At 39.3% G+C, this 19,858-nt stretch overlaps 1 protein-coding gene across 1 annotated transcript in view; it reads right to left on the bottom strand.

Moving 5' to 3' along the window:
• The window catches only part of LOC136858749 (unhealthy ribosome biogenesis protein 2 homolog), a 211,295-nt gene that overhangs the window by 119,380 nt on the left and 72,057 nt on the right, over positions 1–19,858 (bottom strand). Inside the window, exon 7 of the mRNA XM_067138511.2 lies at positions 2,444–2,895. Within this exon, the coding sequence (XP_066994612.2) occupies positions 2,444–2,895 (452 nt within the window). The remainder of the gene's footprint in view (positions 1–2,443; positions 2,896–19,858) is intronic.

Genomic DNA, 19,858 nt, shown 5'->3' with positions numbered 1-19,858 from the left:
TTTTCCTAAAATGTAACTTCCCTTTTCATCTATTCTCTTGTAAAACGACATATTGGGATAGAGAGTGCTAACCCTCTCGAGCTCCCACTCACATTGTCTTGAGGTGAACTTATTTTCTCGACCTATTTTTCGTTAATGTAAAACAAATTGTTCTTTTCTTAAGTCACCTCTTTAGCATGGGATTAGCCCTTGTATTAACGGCCTAGTGCCAAGTAGGTCTTAATCAAAGTGTATTAGGAGTGCAAGTTCGCCTCCTCTCAAATTGTTATTTTAGAGGTCATTTAATTAACCTGCTTTTCTTTTAATAGACCTCAGTAGATTGGGTATTTTACCCCTGTGTTTATGTCCGTTGAGGACAACTTGAAGGTGGAGTTTGGTGTGGCCTGGGAGAGGCTTAAATTTTGAGAGCGAGTGGCTCTCTTGAAAATTCTGGGTTGTATGCCTCATGGAGGTTTTTCAGTGTAATTTGGAGCAAGGGCTCCTAGGTATGAATGGGGTTTTCTCCCCCTCTGTTAAAACTTGTGTTTGAGGTAAAACTGAGCTGATTGCCCAAGCATTGTGAAGTCAGGGCGCGAAGCCCAAATTCTGTAAATATTGTAACTAACCCCTTTTGAATTGCTACTTTGTACCTGCCATGCTTGTTATTTCTTTGTTTTCGAAAAGAAAATATAACCTTGTTAACTTTTAAATCAATTTTACATTGCACTATAATTTCGTAGCTTGAAACCCATTCACACCCGCACCTTCTTTCACCTCTACCTACCACGGAAAAGTCCGTAACAGCGACGATGGGATAGGGAAGGGCTAGGAGTGGGAAGGAAGCGGCCGTGGCCTTAATTCCTTTTATTCTTGTTTTCTGGACTGGAAAAAAAAAAAAAAAAAAAAAAAAGGGAATTATTACCTCTTACAATTTCTGCTCTATGAATCTTGAAGATATTTTCAATATTTTTTGCTATGCAGAAATTTGTTTAAGTCAAAGTTATGTAATTCAAAAATTCAAAGTCCAATTTGTCTGGTCCTGATCACTTTGAATTATCGAGGTTTTTTTCAGTTGCGAAAGAAAAATTTGTATCTGCTTTCTCAAATTGGAAACACAGATCAGATGCCTGTCTATTTTGAAATGCCACCAGACAATACAGTGTGTTACGGGGTCAAAAAGTATTACCATCAGAACAGGTGGTAATGAACAACAGAGGTGTACAGTAATGTAATGTATACTTGCTGATGGAACTAAACTTCCACCATTCGCTGTCTTAAAGAGAAAGACGCTTCCGAAAGAAAATTTACCTGCTGATGTTACCGTCAGAACTCGGGACGCCTGTTGGATGGGAAGTCTACTAGTGGAAGACTGGCTGAAATGTGTTTGGCAACATCGCCCTGGTGTATAGCTTCGACGGAAAAGCTTGCTTGTTATGGACAGCTACTGCAGTCACACAACAAAAGCTGTGAAGAAGCAAACCAAGAACGCAAAAAACGATCTAGCAATCATTCCACGTGGATTGACTTGTATGTTACAGCTGTTAGATACCTGTGTTAACCGTCTGTTCAAAGCACCCTTGAAACACTGTATACCGAGTTGGTGGCGGCTGACAGTCATGTACTGACGTCAACTGGTAGTATTAAGCACCCGCAAGTTCAAATGCTTTGTTCGTGGGTAAAGATGGCGTGGGATCGTATCTCTGGTGAACTCACCTGGAAAAGTTTCCAGAAGTGCAGTATTTCTAATGCTATGGATGGCAGCAAAGACGACGCTGTGTGGTGGGAAAGTGATAATGAAAGCTCTGATGATGAAATGTTGACTGTCGTTCAGTGACTGATAACTTTTTCTGTGTTAAATAATTTATTCGGTATTATTTCAAGGACACTTAAAATCTGTCTGAAACTATTTTAAATTTGTGAAACGTATGTGGTGAAATGACATTCTTGTTCTGTAGCAAATATTGTAAATAAATATGAGTGATTTTTTTTAAATTTCGTCATTTAAAATATAGGGTGCGGGTCTTATTCAGGGGCGGGTGGTACTTTGATTATACGGTATGTCCTCTTTTTAAAAAATAGTTTTGTCCGTTTTGTACCTATCTACATTTGGTCACCCTAGTTAAAACCCAACTCCTGATAAAGCTGGAAAGCAGAAATTAGGTTGCTGGAGGCTGAGAAGAAATGGATGTTGAAAACAACAGTGTATAAGGTGTGGAGATTGTCCTTGCCTTTTTTGTTTTTTCAAGATTGTCCCCCTCTTCTCTTTCTACTGAATCCTCTTCCAACACTGACCAGTCATTATGCTTGTCCTCTTCTGCATCCCTTAACCATATTCTTATCTCCCTACGTATGACCTGATAATACTGAATGCAGAAGCCATCTTCATAAAACGACCCAACAATACATTAACTGAACTTAATGACCTATGCATCTACAACTAAAGTGAACCTTTTTGAAGCAGTACCTAAGAGAAGCTCAGCATACAGTTTTCGCACACCAGTAAGCTTGTCTGTATTGTCTGGTGCAAGAGGACTCAGGCTGACTGCTACAGCAAGAATGCTGAACACCAACAATGTCCGTACTCCTCTTGAAAGGTAGAGAAGAGGAAGATTTTTCAACAACTTCAAATAATTCTCCAGTAAGGAAGCATCCAAAGTGAAACCATTTGTAATTTTTGCATTATCATAGGATTCACAAGCTTTATTGATCACTGTTGCAAGCTCACTGATGATGGGTGACAAATGTTCCTCACTCTGATTCAAGATAGTTTCAAGATTCAAAACACTAAGGACATGCCTTGCCAACTGTGAATTTGAAGGTGAATGTGTCTCTGAATGGTTAAGTTTTCTTTTCCTTTTTGTGAACAGTTGGTTGATTTGGTTCAGAACACCCAATGCCAATGCCAATACCAGTGACCTGCAAAGAAAATTTAATAGAAATTATTACAATTAATGTTTTTTCTTTTTGCAGCTTAATTCAGAAAAATAAAAATAAAAAAGTCATTAATAGATACACAGTTCAAACAGAAAAATCACAATACGAAGTATACCACATCATCCCTACATTCTGTCTTGCAGCATCTCAACGAGCTCTGTTTTAAAATGAGCAGCCCTGTTTGGTTGGCATGTAAATGTAATCAGCAAGCAATGAGAACTGACAGGGAATATATATAATCTGATTAAAGAACTAACTGCAATGATGTTATATTTTATAGAGTAGTAAGTAATCAATCGGTCACTACTGATCTGCATGTAGGGCAGTCGCCCAGGTGGCAGATTCCCTATCTATTGTTTTCCTAGCCTTTGATTGTGAAGAAATTGGAAATTTATTGAACATCTCCCTTGGTAAGTTATTCCAAACCCTAAACCACCTTCCTATAAATGAATATTTGCCTCAATTTGTCCTCTTCAGTTCCAACTCAGGTCACGACCGTTTTACGAACAAAACACTACAATTTCATCTGATAGACTTGTTGTGCGAGTCGTTTAAGTTTCTTGAATACAATACCATAGTCGGGGACACAAGAATTCAGACCTTCTTTCTTACAAAATACCGTTCATCACAACAGCGAGCACACTGCTAAGTATTTGAAAGGACATCACTCTTGTACTGGAAATGCCAATACTCTTAACAGGCATTGAGCACAATCTGCCATTAGCAGAAGTCAAACTGATTCTTCCCTGCTATGCTATACCTTTCAGTAAATGGTAAATGTTGTCTATGAACATGGAAGCTGAAAGATTATGTGAAGCCATTCTATCCTTGACTTCCCGTTATATTTCGTATATTTCTGCTGATGTAGAACTATTAGTTTTATATGTTTCGAACAGTTTTAAATACAATTTTCTGCGTTGTTTCAAAATTGACAAATACATACTGTAATATTCATCTTACATTAAATAAATCAATTAAATTAATCACTGTGTATCAGCAGTCCTTACTGAATAAGATACTGCAGTATTTCAAGACTGATTGTAGTTTTAATGATTAGAACTTGTTCAAATATCATTTTATGCATTCTAGAATACATTATTTTAAATGTTTGCCCTTTTTTTCAAACAATTTAAGGAATTTAGTCTGGACTATTTCATAATAGTAACATAATTGGATTCCTATTGATGAAGTGTAAGTTGACTTTTCCAAGACCTTTGCTCACTGGCCAGATTACTAAAAATGTAGAGTAATATTAGATAATGAGACATTTTCTGCAAATTCGGAAGGGTATTGTGATAATATTAGTTGCTTGTGTGATTACAAGGGCGCATACAATTTTGTGGAACAATTAAGGAGTTTGAACTGTGTGACAAGATGTTTAATTTAGGACTGATTGATAGATATGCCTTTTGACTTGAAATACGGCACAAGCTCTGTATTTTACCCAGCGAGAATGGTGAATACATCATCTTATAGATACATCGCGCCAAATGCTTCCAGGTCTCCTTTGACACTTCGTCATACACCTTCTCTAGATTTACAAAACCTGAGCATAATGGTCTATTCCTCTAGTAGATTTTTCAGTTAACTACTTTACGCACATTCACGTCAAATCCGAACCAAAATAAATTAGACTTTGTTTAAAAAACACATGTTCTGTCAGGGATTCGAATTACTGTTTCCTTTGTGAGAATTCATCCCATGAATGTTCTCGAAATATTAGAGACAAAGTTGTAACATGCTGAATTTCGAAACGTAATCGGAGTTCAGAATATGGAGTTCACGAATATGTTATATAGCATATAATAATGCAGAAATATAATGGGAATGACATGAAGTGCATGGAGTTATGCTGAATACACACAGACTTTAAGGAGAGCAAGAGCCTGGATCTGAAAGTCAGTGTTCAAGCAATACAAGACTTCCATCTCCTGAGCGCTAGGAACTGTCAGGTCAAACTGAGTACAAACTATCTCCATCCAGAAAGTCGAGGCCCAGTAGATTAGAAGATATTGAGGACATCAAACTGGAGAACATTTATGAAAACTATTACAATCGTAGCTTCAACTCCTATAGTAAAATGAGAAGATAAAAAAGGAAATCAAATTGCAACTAGTAAAAGACGAGAAGCAGCTCACTTAAAAAAAAAAAACTGTAACAATTACAAACTTAAAAAAAAAAAAAAAAAAAAAGCATGTAATGTAGGGGTAGCATTCCTCTTACCTGGAGACCTGGGGTTCGATTCCTGGCCAGGTCAGGCATTTTTACCTGGACCTGAGGGCTGGTTCAAGGTCCACTAAGCCTACGTGGTTAGAATTGAGGAGCTATCTAACAGTGAGATAGCAACCCCATTCTAGAAAGCCAAGAATAATGGCAGAGAGGATTTGTTGTGCTGACTACACGGCACCCTGTAATCTGCAGGCCATCGGGCTGATCAGCAGTTGCTTGGTAGGCCAAGGCCCTTCAAGTGCTGTAGTGCCATGGGGTTAGGTTAGATTTAATGTTACACTTTGATAATCAAGGGCATATGGCACCTGCAAATGTGGGCACAAGAGACTTCTAAAACTTTTAAAGCTTCTATTTCTTTTTATCGATAGTCTTAAGGCTGAATATATCATTTGAAACAGGCATATATGACCGAGCAAGTTGCCCGTGCAGGTAGGGTCGCACAGCTGTGAGCTTGCATTCGGGAGATAGTGGGTTCAAACTTAACTGTCGGCAGCCCTGAAGATGGTTTTCTGCTGTTTCCTATTTTCACACGAGGCAAATGCTGGGGCTGTACCTTAATTAAGGCCACGGCCGCTTCCTTCCACTTCCTAGGCCTTTCCTATCCCATCATTGCCATAAGACCTATCTGTGTCGGTGCGATGTACAGCAAGTTGGACGAAAAGAAAGAAAAACAGACATGCTACTACACTCGTCAAACGTAGGGACACAGAAGAAGATAATCATCATCGGAAGGCAAAAGAGTTTGTGGAGGAAGTGAACAGATTTATAACAGAGGGAAGTGTGGACAAAGGACCTATTTGGAACAGCGAACAAAGTCAATTTAATTAAGAAATGTCTTCAGTGTTGACACTATCTCACAAAGGAGAGAAAACTACAGGTTATGTGTTGACTGTACAAAGCTCTACACACAACTACACAATTGATGTGGCTTTATCAGTAAATGGCGGATTAGCTAACAAATTGTTTTCAAGAGACCTTTAGGCATAAGTGTTGCAAAGAAACTTGAATCAACATGTCCACGAAACATTCATGTGGAGGCAAACAAAAACGAAAAGCAGGAAAGAAAAAGTGGAAAAATTACGAAAGAGCATTCAACGGTTTTTTTTTTTTTACATCCTGGTCATGTCGCACTGATCTTATCCTTTCAGCTGCAAGTTTTCAAAAGAAAGATGTTATACTTAAGATATTGCCACCAAAAATCAAATGTTGCCAGTCTATTGACGTGTACTTCTTTTGGCAATATAAACTTTATATGAAAAGGATAGCTGATTTTATAAGATAATGCAAAAAAAAAAAAAAAAAAAAAAAAAAAAAAAAAAAAAAAAAAAAAAAAAAACAACAACAACAACAACATAAATAGCTCCATGATCGGAACTTCATTGTTAAAGTTCACTCTGTGAAATACAATCCATTTTCTCACCTAAGTGCAAGCTTACGTTACAATACGTTTGGCAAAAGACAGGTTTTGACATTAACTTACCCGTATCATTGTTTGAAGAAGTAATTAGTGTGGCTTTCGATATTTGTCTTCTTGAACGCGAAAGTGGTGTCGACTGTAAAAATGTTGCTTTAGTGAGAGGTGCATATTATTGTCTTCCACTTTGCTTTAACCACTTAACTGAAATCCAACATTGCACATTGAAGACAAATAACAGCACTATTAGGTCAGTAGAACAAATGAGTTTTACGCATCGTAATTATTTCAAGCGGAGGGTTTGTGACAGTGTTGATGGAAAATGTAACAATATACTCACTGCACTGAATTACATGTGCATTTCCTCATATTATACTAATATTGTGTTTCCTTGCGTTACCCAACTTCCTCCCTTAGGACTTGAATAGAGTATTATTTAGATGTCTCTTGAGAAAGAATGCACTGTTTGGCATGGTAGTGATTAAGACCACAGTTATTGTGATGAACGATCTATATTCTAAGCATATTTCTGTTCGATTCAGAGCATTTGGGATTAAGGACTCCCTTGTAACTTAACACGTTGAGTGCCGGACTGAAATTCACAGGATTGCAGTCTAGTGCCGTGAGCTAATAATATTGAGTTACTCCCTGGTGCCAAAATGTTCACAGACTTAACCAAGCAAATGATCACCGAAATGAGGATATAATTTATAACCTATTATGTATAATATAATGTAAAAATTCTTATAAATTAAAAACATTAACATAATGTATAATCGTTATTTAAGGAACTTGACTAGACATGAGAATAATTAATATGCTGAAAGTCTAATGCCTTGGTCAAAAGTAAAAAATGATTAACGTATATCGTACAACTAGCTGATGTACCCGTGCTTCGCTACGGAATTCTACGTTGTATACGAAATTCTATAGTTCAGTTATTATAAGTTTCGACTTGATTGAGCGCTGCCTTTTGGCGGAGGGTAAGTGAATTAATCAACAGCCAATCGCTCCGATAGAGCACGTTAGACTCCAGTTGCGGTTAGCAGTGTTGTCGATTTGTTGTTTACTGTAACCACGTGCTATCAGCCGTGTGTTGCATTGTGCTCGGTTCTTTTCGCGGTCTTTGTGTGTCTTTGTGCTAGGTTGTTGTTCGTTTATATTTCCCAGTGTAGAGTTTATAAATGTACTGTTTAGTATTTTTAATAGTATAGCGCGTTATATTGTAGTAAATAGTGTGTGACAAGTGATCTATTTTATATAGTAGCTTAGTTTGACATTTCGTTCGGTAGTTATATAGTAGGTTCATTTTAGGCCCATGTGTGAATTTGATGTTCTGTCATGTCGACGCCTACGTTTAAGGATGAAGCTCCCAGAGAAGAAAGCCCTTCGGACGAGGTACTCCACTAAGGAGCCGGGCCCGGGAAATTGTTTGTAATGTTAAGAGAGTCATTCTTGACAAAGCACCAACAATGGCGGCTAGAAAGAATGAGTTGATTAAGTGGTTGAAGGAGCAAAATATTTCGGTTCGCGATGACATGGGGAAGGGGGATCTTATGCGTCTCTTGAAACAAAACAAGCTCCAGTACCCAGTTTATGTGGTGGATAGCCAGAAGGAACGGGCATAAAGTAGTTCAGACGATTATGTTGAAGACTTTATTATCTCTTCAGGGTCAAGCAAGAGTGAAACTTCAACAGACGATGACAATGCCGATAGTGACTGAGAAATTAGGGGTATATTCACTTTGTAGGATTATTTCCTTCGTTACGGCAAACTAAATGTAACAGCAACGCGAGATCTTCTACATGGTGAGTAGAAATTTAATTTAATTTTCTCACGGTTTATCTGTTCGAGCATTGACATATTTTTATCTTGTAGCCTTATCCTAAATGTGTTGTGCATTATTGATCTTACGTGAATCATGTACGTTGCTACAAAGAATAACCGATTATGGACGTCTATTCCAGTAGTTACATTTCTGTTCGTGTTGTGTATCGTATATCAGCTGTTTGTATTCGTGGCAATTTGGCACCACCGGCTGACTTCCGGCTAACTGTCAAGTAAAAACTCATAAAAACGGAACTATAGTGTACATGTTGTGAGCAACATTACATACATTACATATATACATTATCATTATAGACTGTTATGCCTTTCAGCGTTCAGTCTGCAAGCATCTGAAAATTTACTAAACGTCGCCACAATCCTCGATTTGCAACTAGTGTTGTGGCCTCATTTAGTTCTATACCTCTTATCTTTAAATCCTTAGAAACCGAGTCTAACCATCGTTGTCTTGGTCTACCTCTACTTCTCTTACCCTCCATAGCAGAGTCCATTATTCTCCTAGGTAAACTATCCTCCTCCATTCGCCTCACATGACCCCACCACCGAAGCCGGTTTATGCGTACAGCTTCATCCATCGAGTTCATTCCTAAATTCCTAAATTAGCCTTTATCTCCTCATTCCGAGTACCAGCAATCATTCTCACTACTTTCATGTCTGTTACTTCTAACTTATGAATAAGATATCCTGAGTCCACCCAGCTTTCGCTCCCGTAAAGCAAAGTTGGTCTGAAAACAGACCGATGTAAAGATAGTTTCGTCTGGGAGCTCACTTCCTTCTTACAGAATACTGTTGATCGCAGCTGCGAGCTCACTGCATTAGCTTTACGACACCTTGATTCAATCTCACTTACTATATTACCATCCTGGGAGAACACACAACCTAAATACTTGAAATTATCGACCTGTTCTAGCTTTGTATCACCAATCTGACATTCAATTCTGTTGAATATCTTACCTACTGACATCAATTTAGTCTTCGAGAGGCTAATTTTCATACCATACTAATTGCACCTATTTTCAAGTTCCAAGATATTAAACTGCAGGCTTTCGGCACAATCTGCCATTAAGACCAAGTCGTCAGCATAGGCCAGAATGCTTACTACATTTTCACCTAACTGAATCCCTCCCTGCCATTTTATACCTTTCAGCAGATGATCCATGTAAACTACAAACAGCAAAGGTGAAAGATTATAGCCTTGTCTAACCCCTGTAAGTACCCTGAACCAAGAACTCATTCTACCATCAATTCTCACCGAAGCCTAATTGTCAACATAAATGCCTTCGATTGCTTTTAATAATCTGCCTTTAATTCCATAGTCCCCCAGTATGGCGAACATCTTTTCCCTCGGTACCCTGTCATATGCTTTCTCTAGATCTACGAAACATAAACACAACTGCCTATTCCTCTCGTAGCATTTTTCAATTACCTGGCGCATACAAAAAATCTGATCCTGACAGCCTCTCTGTGGTCTGAAACCACACTGGGTTTCATCCAGCTTCCTCTCAACGACTGATCGCACCCTCCCTTCCAGGATGCCAGTGAATACTTTGCCTGGTATACTAATCAGTGAGATACCTCGATAGTTGTTGCAATCCTTCCTGTTCCCTTGCTTATAGATAGGTGCGATTACTGTTTTTGTCCAATCTGAAGGTACCGTACATTACCAACACTCCATGCTAATTTTACTACTCTATGAAGCCATTTCATCCCTGCCTTCCCACTATACTTTACCATTTCAGGTCTAATTTCATCTATTCCTGCTGCCTTATGACAATGGAGTTTATTTACCATCCTTTCCACTTCCTCAAGCATAATTTCACCATCATTTCCCTCCTCCCCATGAGCTTGGCTGTTTGCAACACCACCAGGATGATTTCCTTTTACATTGAGAAGATGTTCAAAATATTCCCTCCACCTCTCCAGTGATTCCCTGGGATCTATTATGAGTTCACCTGAATTACTCAAAACACTGTTCATTTCCTTTTTCACTCCCTTCCTAAGATTCTTTATTACTGTCCAGAAAGGTTTCCCTGCTGCTTGACCTAGCCTTTCCAGGTTGTTACCAAAATCTTCCCATGACTTCTTTTTGGATTCAACAACTATTTGTTTCGCTCTGTTTCTTTCATCTACATACAACTCCCTGTCTGCCTCGGCCCTTGTTTGGAGCCATTTCTGATAAGCTTTCTTTTTACGTTTACAAGCTGCTCTCACTTCATCATTCCACCAAGATGTTCGCCTTTTCCCATCTTTACACACAGTTGTTCCTAGGCATTCCCTTGCTGTTTCTACTGTAGCATCCCTGTATGCCACCCATTCACTTTCTATATCCTGAACCTGCTTACTGTCTACTGTTCGAAACTTCTCACTAATCATATCCATGTACTTCTGTCTAATTTCCTCATCCTGGAGATTTTCTACCCTTATTCGTTTGCAGACAGATTTCACTTTCTCTACCTTAGGCCTAGAGATACTTAGTTCACTACAGATCAGATAGTTGTCTGTATCATCGAAAAATCCCCGGAAAACTCGTATATTCCTAACAGATTTCCTGAATTCGAAGTCTGTTAAGATATAGTCTATTATGGATCTGGTACCCCTAGCCTCCCATGTGTAGCGGTGAATAGCCTTATGCTTGAAGAATGTATTCGTAACAGCTAAACCCATACTAGCACAGACGTCCAGCAAACGCTTCCCATTCCCATTAGCTTCCATATCTTCCCCACATTTACCAATCACCCTTTCGTATCCTTCAGTTCTACTCCCAACTCTCGCATTGAAATCGCCCATTAGCACTATTCTATCCTTGCTGTTGACCCTGACCACGATGTCACTCAATGCTTCATAAAACTTGTCAACTTCATCCTCATCTGCACCCTCACATGGTGAATACACGGACACAATTCTTGTCCTAATTCCTCCCACAGACAAATCTACCCACATCATTCGCTCATTTACGTGCCTAACAGAAACTATGTTCCGTGCAATGGTATTCCTGATAAAGAGCCCTACCCCAGACTCTGCCCTTCCCTTTCTAACACCCGTCAAGTACACTTTATAATCTCCTATCTCTTCCTCGTTATCTCCCCTTACCCGAATATCACTTACTCCTAGCACATCCAGATGCATCCTCTTTGCTGACTCAGCCAGTTCTACATTCTTTCTTCCATAAGCCCCATTAATATTGATAGCTCCCCATTCCATTTCATTCGCCAAGTTGTTTCCAAGGAGTCCCTCGCCTGTCAAATGGGAGTGGGACTCCGTTACTCCCATAGGTCCGAGGCTTGCTTAAAGTGTTCTGAGCTCGGTCGATTCATGAAGCAGGATGCTACCCTACTTGCACATAGTCCAAGTGAGGATCTCTCCTCTAACGGGTTATGGACCACCGGTGGATTGTATAGTCCTAGCTGCCTGAGCACAAGGAGGGCCATGACTCAGAATATGTCCGAGATGCCCACTCCCATTCCATAGCAACTGGTATCCCGACTCTCAGCACCACTTACTAGGCCACTCAGCCGTCGCCCATGGTTCACGAACTAGGGTTGTGAGCAAGATTGTATTAAATTGCATAGCTCTTAATGTTAACCTAGAAACGTGACGGGAAGTCACCAAACATCTTTTCTCATATGAAAAGGGAATTTTCACTGTAATGGGAGACCCGTTTCCATACCATCAGTCACAATCAGGTTGGGGAGTTTTCATTATAATAGTAGACACTCACTCTCCTCCTGCCTTTTTACATCTTCAGAAAGACTGTCCAAGTGGTTTTCCCAACTGAAATGAACACACATTACAATGACGTCAGTAGGAATGGCGCGATAAAAAGCAATGTGTTCATATGAAATACTCGATCAAATGAAACACCATTCATTCTCTCACTTTTAACGAACAGGACTACACTGCCGATCCAACAATCCAAAGTTCCAGAGCTGGAATGACCAAGCCGCAAACAGCCGTGATTCGTGAACACTCTTCGCCTTTTTTTGGCGGGGAGAGGGTCGAATAGTGGAGACTCCCATGGCAAAAACAATGTCATTTTACTAATCTGTTTCCTAGGGGTACCCGATGAGTCGGAAAATATCAATTCACTACACTGGCGGCGGAAAAATCTATCTGACTGATAATTTGGAATAAAATGAATGTAGAATTTAATAAAAGTGAAGAGGAAGAAGCTTTTCTTAAGAACCGGCTCTTTTCAGGGTTGAATTTTGAGTTATTTAGTGAATTGTCGTGCTATAACTTGGCCTAAATTGTTATTCTAGACCAGGCATACTACTACAACTACTATTACTACTACTACCAAGTCAGCCTCAGTTTTAAGTATGCACACTGCTCATTCAAAAGAGCGCGTCAGAGTAGGATCGAATAACTGGAATACTATGAGGAACCAGTGTGTTACCTACCAGCTGTATCTGAAAATGTATGAACCTGAGGAATGGCATGCTAAAGAAGAAAGTTTTCTAACTCCCCGGATTCAGTCAGGCTGTTACAGTCGGTTCGCAGCAGTCGATCTATCGGAGTTGAGAGGCAGCATAAGAGACAAATAACATCAGAACAAACAATGGTCAATGTAATGTTATTGTTGATCAATGTTATCCGCTTCCACATTTTTTTTCTTCCGACTCTGAAATACCACTCACCATAGTCGGTACGGTAAAACGGAACAAAAGAACATTATAAGTTTAATGTATTGATTAGGTGGATAAAATAATAACATTACTTATTGTTATTATAAAAGTCAAATATCATCAATACAGAACTTAGTCGAGCAGCTTGTTTCCTCTCTCCCAAGTCCTTGCAGCCCAAACTTTGCGCAACATTTTTGTAATGCTACTCTTTTGTCGGAAATCACCCCTAGAACAAGTCGAGCTGCTTTGCTTTAGATTTTTTCCAGTCTTGAATCAAGTAATCCTGATGAGGGTCCCATACACCGCAACCGTACTCTAGCTGGGGTCTTACCAGATACGTATGTGCCCTCTCCTTTATATCCTGACAACCCATAAATACCCTCATAACCATGTGCAGAAATCTGTACCTCTTATTTACAATCCCATTTATGCGATTACCCCAATGAAGATTTTTCCTTATATGAACATCTAGGTATTTACAATGATCCCCAAAAGGAACATTCACTCCGTCAACGCAGTAATTAAAATTGGGAGGACTTTTCCTATTTGTGAAACTCACAACCTGACTTTTAACACCGATTGTTATCATACCATTGCCTAATGTCCATCTCACAACATTATCGAGGTCATTTTGCAGTTTCTCACAATTTATTACTCTATACAGAATAACATCATCTGCAAAAGAGCCTCATCTCTGATTCCACTTCTTTACTCATAAAATTTATATATAAGAAAACATAAATGGCCTTGAGGAATCCCCCTCTTAATTATTACAGGGTCAGATAAAGCTTCGCTTACTCTAATTCTCCATTTTCTAGAAATATAGTCAGTCACTCCTTTGTCTAGTCCAATTGCACTCATTTTTGCTAGTAGTTCCCCATATTCTACCCTATCAAATGCCTTAGATATGTCGATCCCTATACAGTCCATTTGATCTCCTGAATCCAAGATACAGTTGAAACTGGTTAAGACGTCCCTCTCTAGCGAGTTTCCCTGGTTATTATGTCATTATTCCGAAGTCTCAGTCCAGGTCCTATTAAATACATGTTAAAGAAACCTGGATAGCACATTTACGTCACTCGTTCGTAATATTTCCACCATAAGAAATTTAAATTAGCATTCCCGGAAACGGCCTGGGTGAGGAGTTGTTAGGGAACTTAATTTCACAGCCCTAGCATGTCAACCTACAGCTACAGGGAGCGCCATTCTCAAGCCAGTCTTTGATGTGGGCATCTTTGTTTAGAGTGCACAGCACAACAAGGAGCTCGTGCGACGTATAGGTGCTTAATTTTACTATCGTCAGTGCATTGCGTAACAACATACGTAAAATTAGGCCTATTGTAGAACATACACAGCCGACGTGTTGGTCATTAATTTATGTCCTATTAAATATATGCAAAAGAAACCTGGATAGCACATTTATGTCGCTCTTTAGTATGTTCGTAATATTTCCACCACAAGAAATTTAAATTAGCGTTCCTGGCCACGTTGCGCGCACAATGCACCAGTGACGACTGGCCTGGGTGAGGATTTGGTAGAGAACTATATTTCACGGCGCTAGCATGTTTGCCTACAGCTGCAGCAAGCGTCAGTCACGAATGAAGAGGTGTTTTATGACACAAATAAAAAGACGGCGGGATCATCTAATAGGCCATAGATATGATGGGTTATTGAAGAAAATAATAGATGGTTCCTTAGAGGAAAAAATAATTAGACAACCCAAGGTGTGACTCGGCCTACAAAATGAAACGTGAAGTATGGAGAGCTGCTCACAACCAGCCTCTCTCTGGAGGGAGAGAGGGAGAGAGAGAAAGAGAGAGAGAGATAGAATGATGGTCCTACTCCAACAGATGAGCTGGAAAGATATTTAAAGCAAAATTGTGGAATGGAAGAAGATATAGCATCCTATTGGAGAACAAATGAACAAAACTATCCGAAACTTCACCAGATCGCAAAGAAAGTATTATGTATACAAACATCAAGTTCAGCTTCAGTTCAACGCACGACGGTCTCTTCTACACCCAGATAATGTTGATGCCCTCCTTTTCATTCACAGTAATTCCACCACCAGTTATCAACGACCAATACACTACTCACACTAATTAAAAGAAATGTTCAGGTTTGTTTTTGTCGTTGGCATATTGCACGTAATTTCACTTTGTATTTAAAGTTAAACGCGAATGAGGCTCCATGCTTCGTGTTATTTAGATTCATTTTTAGTTAACTTGTTGTCAATTGCAGATGAATATTAGTTTATAATGAAGATTCTGTTTTACTTCAATTATTATTATTATTTTTATTATTACAGTGCAGGAAAAATCTCTAACGTTTAATTTCAAAATGCGATCAGCCTACTTTGAAATATGTTATTAGCGTACGGGAATTCGTAGAGTGAGTGATCCAAATAGTAGTGGCGTGAACATTTCGTTGTGCACAGCGCACGTTATTGTGAAGTACTCAAGGTTATTCTACTGAGCCCGCCCAGTGCGGTGGGCTGTACGAGACCAGTGCTGTGGGCCAGTACGCGGCCGCGTCAGAAGAGAACGGCATTGCACGGGCTGGGCTGCTGGAGCCCGTGGGCCTGGCTGCAGGACTCTGAGCAGAATAATACAGGAGCTCTACAGGGATGAGGTAGTTATGGTGAAGCCTGATGAATGTCAGTCTGACAAAGCTACTCTCCCCTCATTAGTTCGATGGTTACATCCAATAGGCCGTGGATGTTGTGAAGGAGAAACTGGAGGAAATGGAAGTAGTAAGGACCCACAGAGAGAAAATCTCACAGAGATTTACAGATGATGTCACTGTGCTGGCTGAAAGTGAGCAGGAGCTGATAGCAATCCTAAAATAAAGACCAAAATCGTAGTAGGAAGCAGACACGTCACACACACACATGAACTGCATGCTGGGCACGGAGCGGTTGGAGAATATGGAGACATTCACACACCTCAGAAGCAGGATAACATCAGCTGACAGTAAAATGTAAAACAAAAGCTAAAGGTTTCCACCAACCTTAAAATAGTTACATATATTTATTGAAACTAGTTTGGGTCTTACTAGAGACCATCATCAAAATCAATAAAAGTTAAGGCAAGACATGAATTATACAGTAGATGAAAGTCCTCTCAGTTTTAATTACTGTGTGAAAAGAGTGAATGTACCTCATGGAGACTGCTGTATGTACCTAGGTGTTAATACAGGGAGAGACAGCGAAAAGTTACCAGCACTTTAGCCGATGCTACTGCACAGGTGGACCGGAGAAATGTTTGCTTCGTTCCTGGGTGGAGGGGATAGTGCGTGGTCAGCCAAGTGCAGCGAGGATGGTTAGTGATTATCATCTTCATTTCCCATTTTCTAGCTGACACTGGGTGGGGGTTCCTCTCCACAATTCCTAATCCAACACGGTGTTCCAATCCAGGTTCCATTGACCAACACTGTTCTTTAAGGAGTCTATCCATAATAATCTTTATCTTCCTCTATTCCCTGTCATCTGTCTTTCCAGTGCTTGTCTTGGCAGAATTTTTTTTTTTCTTCCCCACCTACTTGACATGTCTAAACCACCTCTACTAATTCTGTTCCAGTTCGTCATTTAGCTTTTCCATATTTAACTCTCTTTGTATGTTTCATTTCTTACTATATCCCTCCTTGTTTTCCATACCATACTCCGCAGGAATTTCATTTCAGCTGCCTGTTCTCTACTCTCATCTCTCTGAGTCACTGTCCAGGTTTCTGCTGCATGTCATTTCAGGTAAGTAATATCTCTTGTACATGACCTCTTTAGCCTTCATTGGTACATCTTTATTCCATAATAATCTCCGTACCTGATGGTAAAATGCGCTCCCCAGTTTTATCCTTCTAACAAATTCCATATCCAGTCTTCTACTTCCTGTCGGCTCACTTACCAAACATTACCTAGGGAATCTGCCACCTGGGCGACTGCCCTAAATGCAGATCAGTATTGATTGATTGATTGATTGAAGTGTTCTACTATTTCCAGTTTCTGGTCTCTAATTTTGGTAGCTCCTTTTCCTTCTTTACTTCCTCTACACATCACCATCATCTTGCTCTTCAACACATTGATCCTCAATCCCCATTGTTCAATCCCTATTCAGTACATTACGCTGTTGCTGTACCTCCTCCTCACCTTCTCCCCAGATCACATCATCATCATCATCCGCAAACATCATTACATACTTTCCCCTGTGCAATCTTCCCTTGTGACATCATGTATCACCTTTATGAACAGTAAAGGTGACAGCACACTCCCTTGTTTTAGCCCATTGTCAATTCCAAACTATTCTGTTCTAACCATTATTTTCTTCACACAGCTGCAACAGTGTGTCAGACTTTCCCAAACTTTTGTTCTGGGTACACTGTTGCATGCCTTTCCTAAGCCTATAAAAGTCATTAATATATCCTTCCCAGCTCTTTTCCATGATCTGTCTCAGAATGACAATGGTTTCTACTGTTGACCTTCCACTTCTGAATCCCAACTGTCCCTTTTGTAACTGAGTTTCCATCTTTGCTCTAATTCTTCTATCCAATGATGATGGTGATTCCTCTGCAGTTACTGCACATCTTCGTATCTCCTTTCTTGAATATTAGTATTACATCCCCCTTTTCCCCCTATTTTCAGAAACTTTAACCTCTCCATACACACGTGAGTATTCTGTAAGTCTAATGGAGTTCCACTGGTCCTACCGACTTGATAATTTCTATGGCTACTTCATCTATTCCCACAGCTTTTCCAATCTTCTCCTTTTAGACTGTCACTGGAATGTCTGATTCCTTCTCCATTACTTCTATTCATGCTGCCTGGATACCTTCTCCACATGTCTGGTTTCTCCTGTTCAACAGTTCACTGAAATATTCTTTCCATCTGTTCATTAACTCTTCTCGTTTTGTCAGTATTACTCCTTTATTCACCACAAATCCTGTTTTCACCATTTCATTTCTACAGTTTCTTATAATTCCAAATAATAATTTTTCCTCAACAGTTCAAATCTTCCTTTATTTCCTGGGTGAATTTTTCCCAACTTTTCTTTGGCAACTACTTTTTTGCACACTCTTTTCACTTCCATGTATTTCACTCTACTCTTTTCATTTTGTGCTTTCCATTCCTTCCACGTATTCTTCTTTTCCTTTACTTTATCTTTCACTCTATCATTCCACTATGTTGTCCCCTTATCTCTTACCTTTCCTGATGTTCTGCCACATATTTTCTCTGCACATCTTACAAATGCACTCTTAAAACTATTCCATTCCTGTTCAACATGACTAATATCAGTCCTTGGTATCAGTTTTCGTAATTCTTTCCTGAACAACTTTTTCCTTTAATCTCTAAACCCTAATCTTTTTTTCTCTCTATATTCTTGTAGTTTTGTGACCTTGCCTACTATCACTGCTCTCTGATCATCCCCAGTCATAGCTGTAACATCCATAAGATCTTTCCGATGTCCTGTTTCCACTAATATGTAATCAATTAACTTTTCGTTCTTCTGTCTCCCTATCCATACATGGTATCTTCTGCTTATTTTTCTTCCTGAACCATGTGTTTCCTATTATTAGTTGGTTCCCCTGGCAAAAGTCCATTAAAATATCCTCTTCTTGATTCTTGCTGCCATACCCATATGGCTCCAGAATCTCTTCTCTTCCCACTTGTGCATTCAGATCTCCCATCATAATTACTTCATTGTCTTTTATATATTTCTCCACTTCTTCACAAACTGTTCTGTAATATTTTTGCAGAAATGACTGAAGAAGGTAAAAGACACTGCTATTTCCAGCAGGATGGCTTGACAACCCATACAGCGTGCAGCTCTATGCGTCGGTTGCAGGAAGCCATATCTGCCAACTTTAAGAAATAAAAAATAGGAAGATTTTTTTAATTCTTGGATTTCATCACATATAATGCGTCACGGTCTAAGTTTATAAAAGGACAGGATAAAAGGCATGCATACGTACAGTTACAATATGATTTGATCGTTAAATTTAAAATCTTAAAAAAAAAAAAAAAAAAAACAAGAAAATGGTTACAAGAAAATGTACCTAATCTCTCTCATTTACGACACATACATACGAATAATGATACAGTCGAACCTCGATATCTCGAACCTCCATTACCCGAATTTCCAGTATCTCGAACTAACTTAAGATTTTCTGGCCGTTTGTCCTGTTCTTCACGTGTATTTACTTCCCCGTTCTCGAAACTCTGTTATACGGATTTCTCGATTTCTCGAAGCAAACACTTCCTCCCTTGAAGCAAAAAATACTCTTTTACTCGAAATTTGTGCAACATTAACTGGGCAATACGGCATTTGCTGCTTGCGAAGAACAGTTAACAAGTAAAGGAAGGGTTCCAGTGAAGCTGGAAACTAATATGACGGGAACCGAAAAACCCTAACTTCTATCGATCGGAAAATCGGAAAAGCCTCGCCGTTTCTCGGGTGTCAATTAATTACCAGTCAGTACGAAAGCAAGCCCAGAAGTCGCGGATGACAAGCTCCATTTATGAAACTCGGCTGCGTGGTATTGACGAAAAGTTTCAACGTGAAGGGAGGAAAGGTTAACCGCTACAAACAGAAGAGACTAACGAATTTTTTTCCAAACGTGTTAACAGAGTTATGTTTCTTGTTTCTTTGTATATTTTTAAGTACCGGTACCGTTAAACATAATGTATTCAGTAAAAGTCTGTAGATACATATGCTTCAATTATGGTATTCTCTATATCTCGAAATACTGATAACTCGAAATAAAATTTATCTCCCGAGGTGATTTGCAAAATATTTTCCTTTATTAGACTGTAAAATGAACGGAAATTTAATTTTATAGGTA

The sequence above is a fragment of the Anabrus simplex genome, chromosome 1 (genome assembly GCF_040414725.1).
Source record: "Anabrus simplex isolate iqAnaSimp1 chromosome 1, ASM4041472v1, whole genome shotgun sequence".
Classification (NCBI taxonomy): domain Eukaryota; kingdom Metazoa; phylum Arthropoda; class Insecta; order Orthoptera; family Tettigoniidae; genus Anabrus; species Anabrus simplex.
Note: the sequence above shows the minus strand (reverse complement) of the source record. Positions and strands in the feature narration are given on the sequence as shown.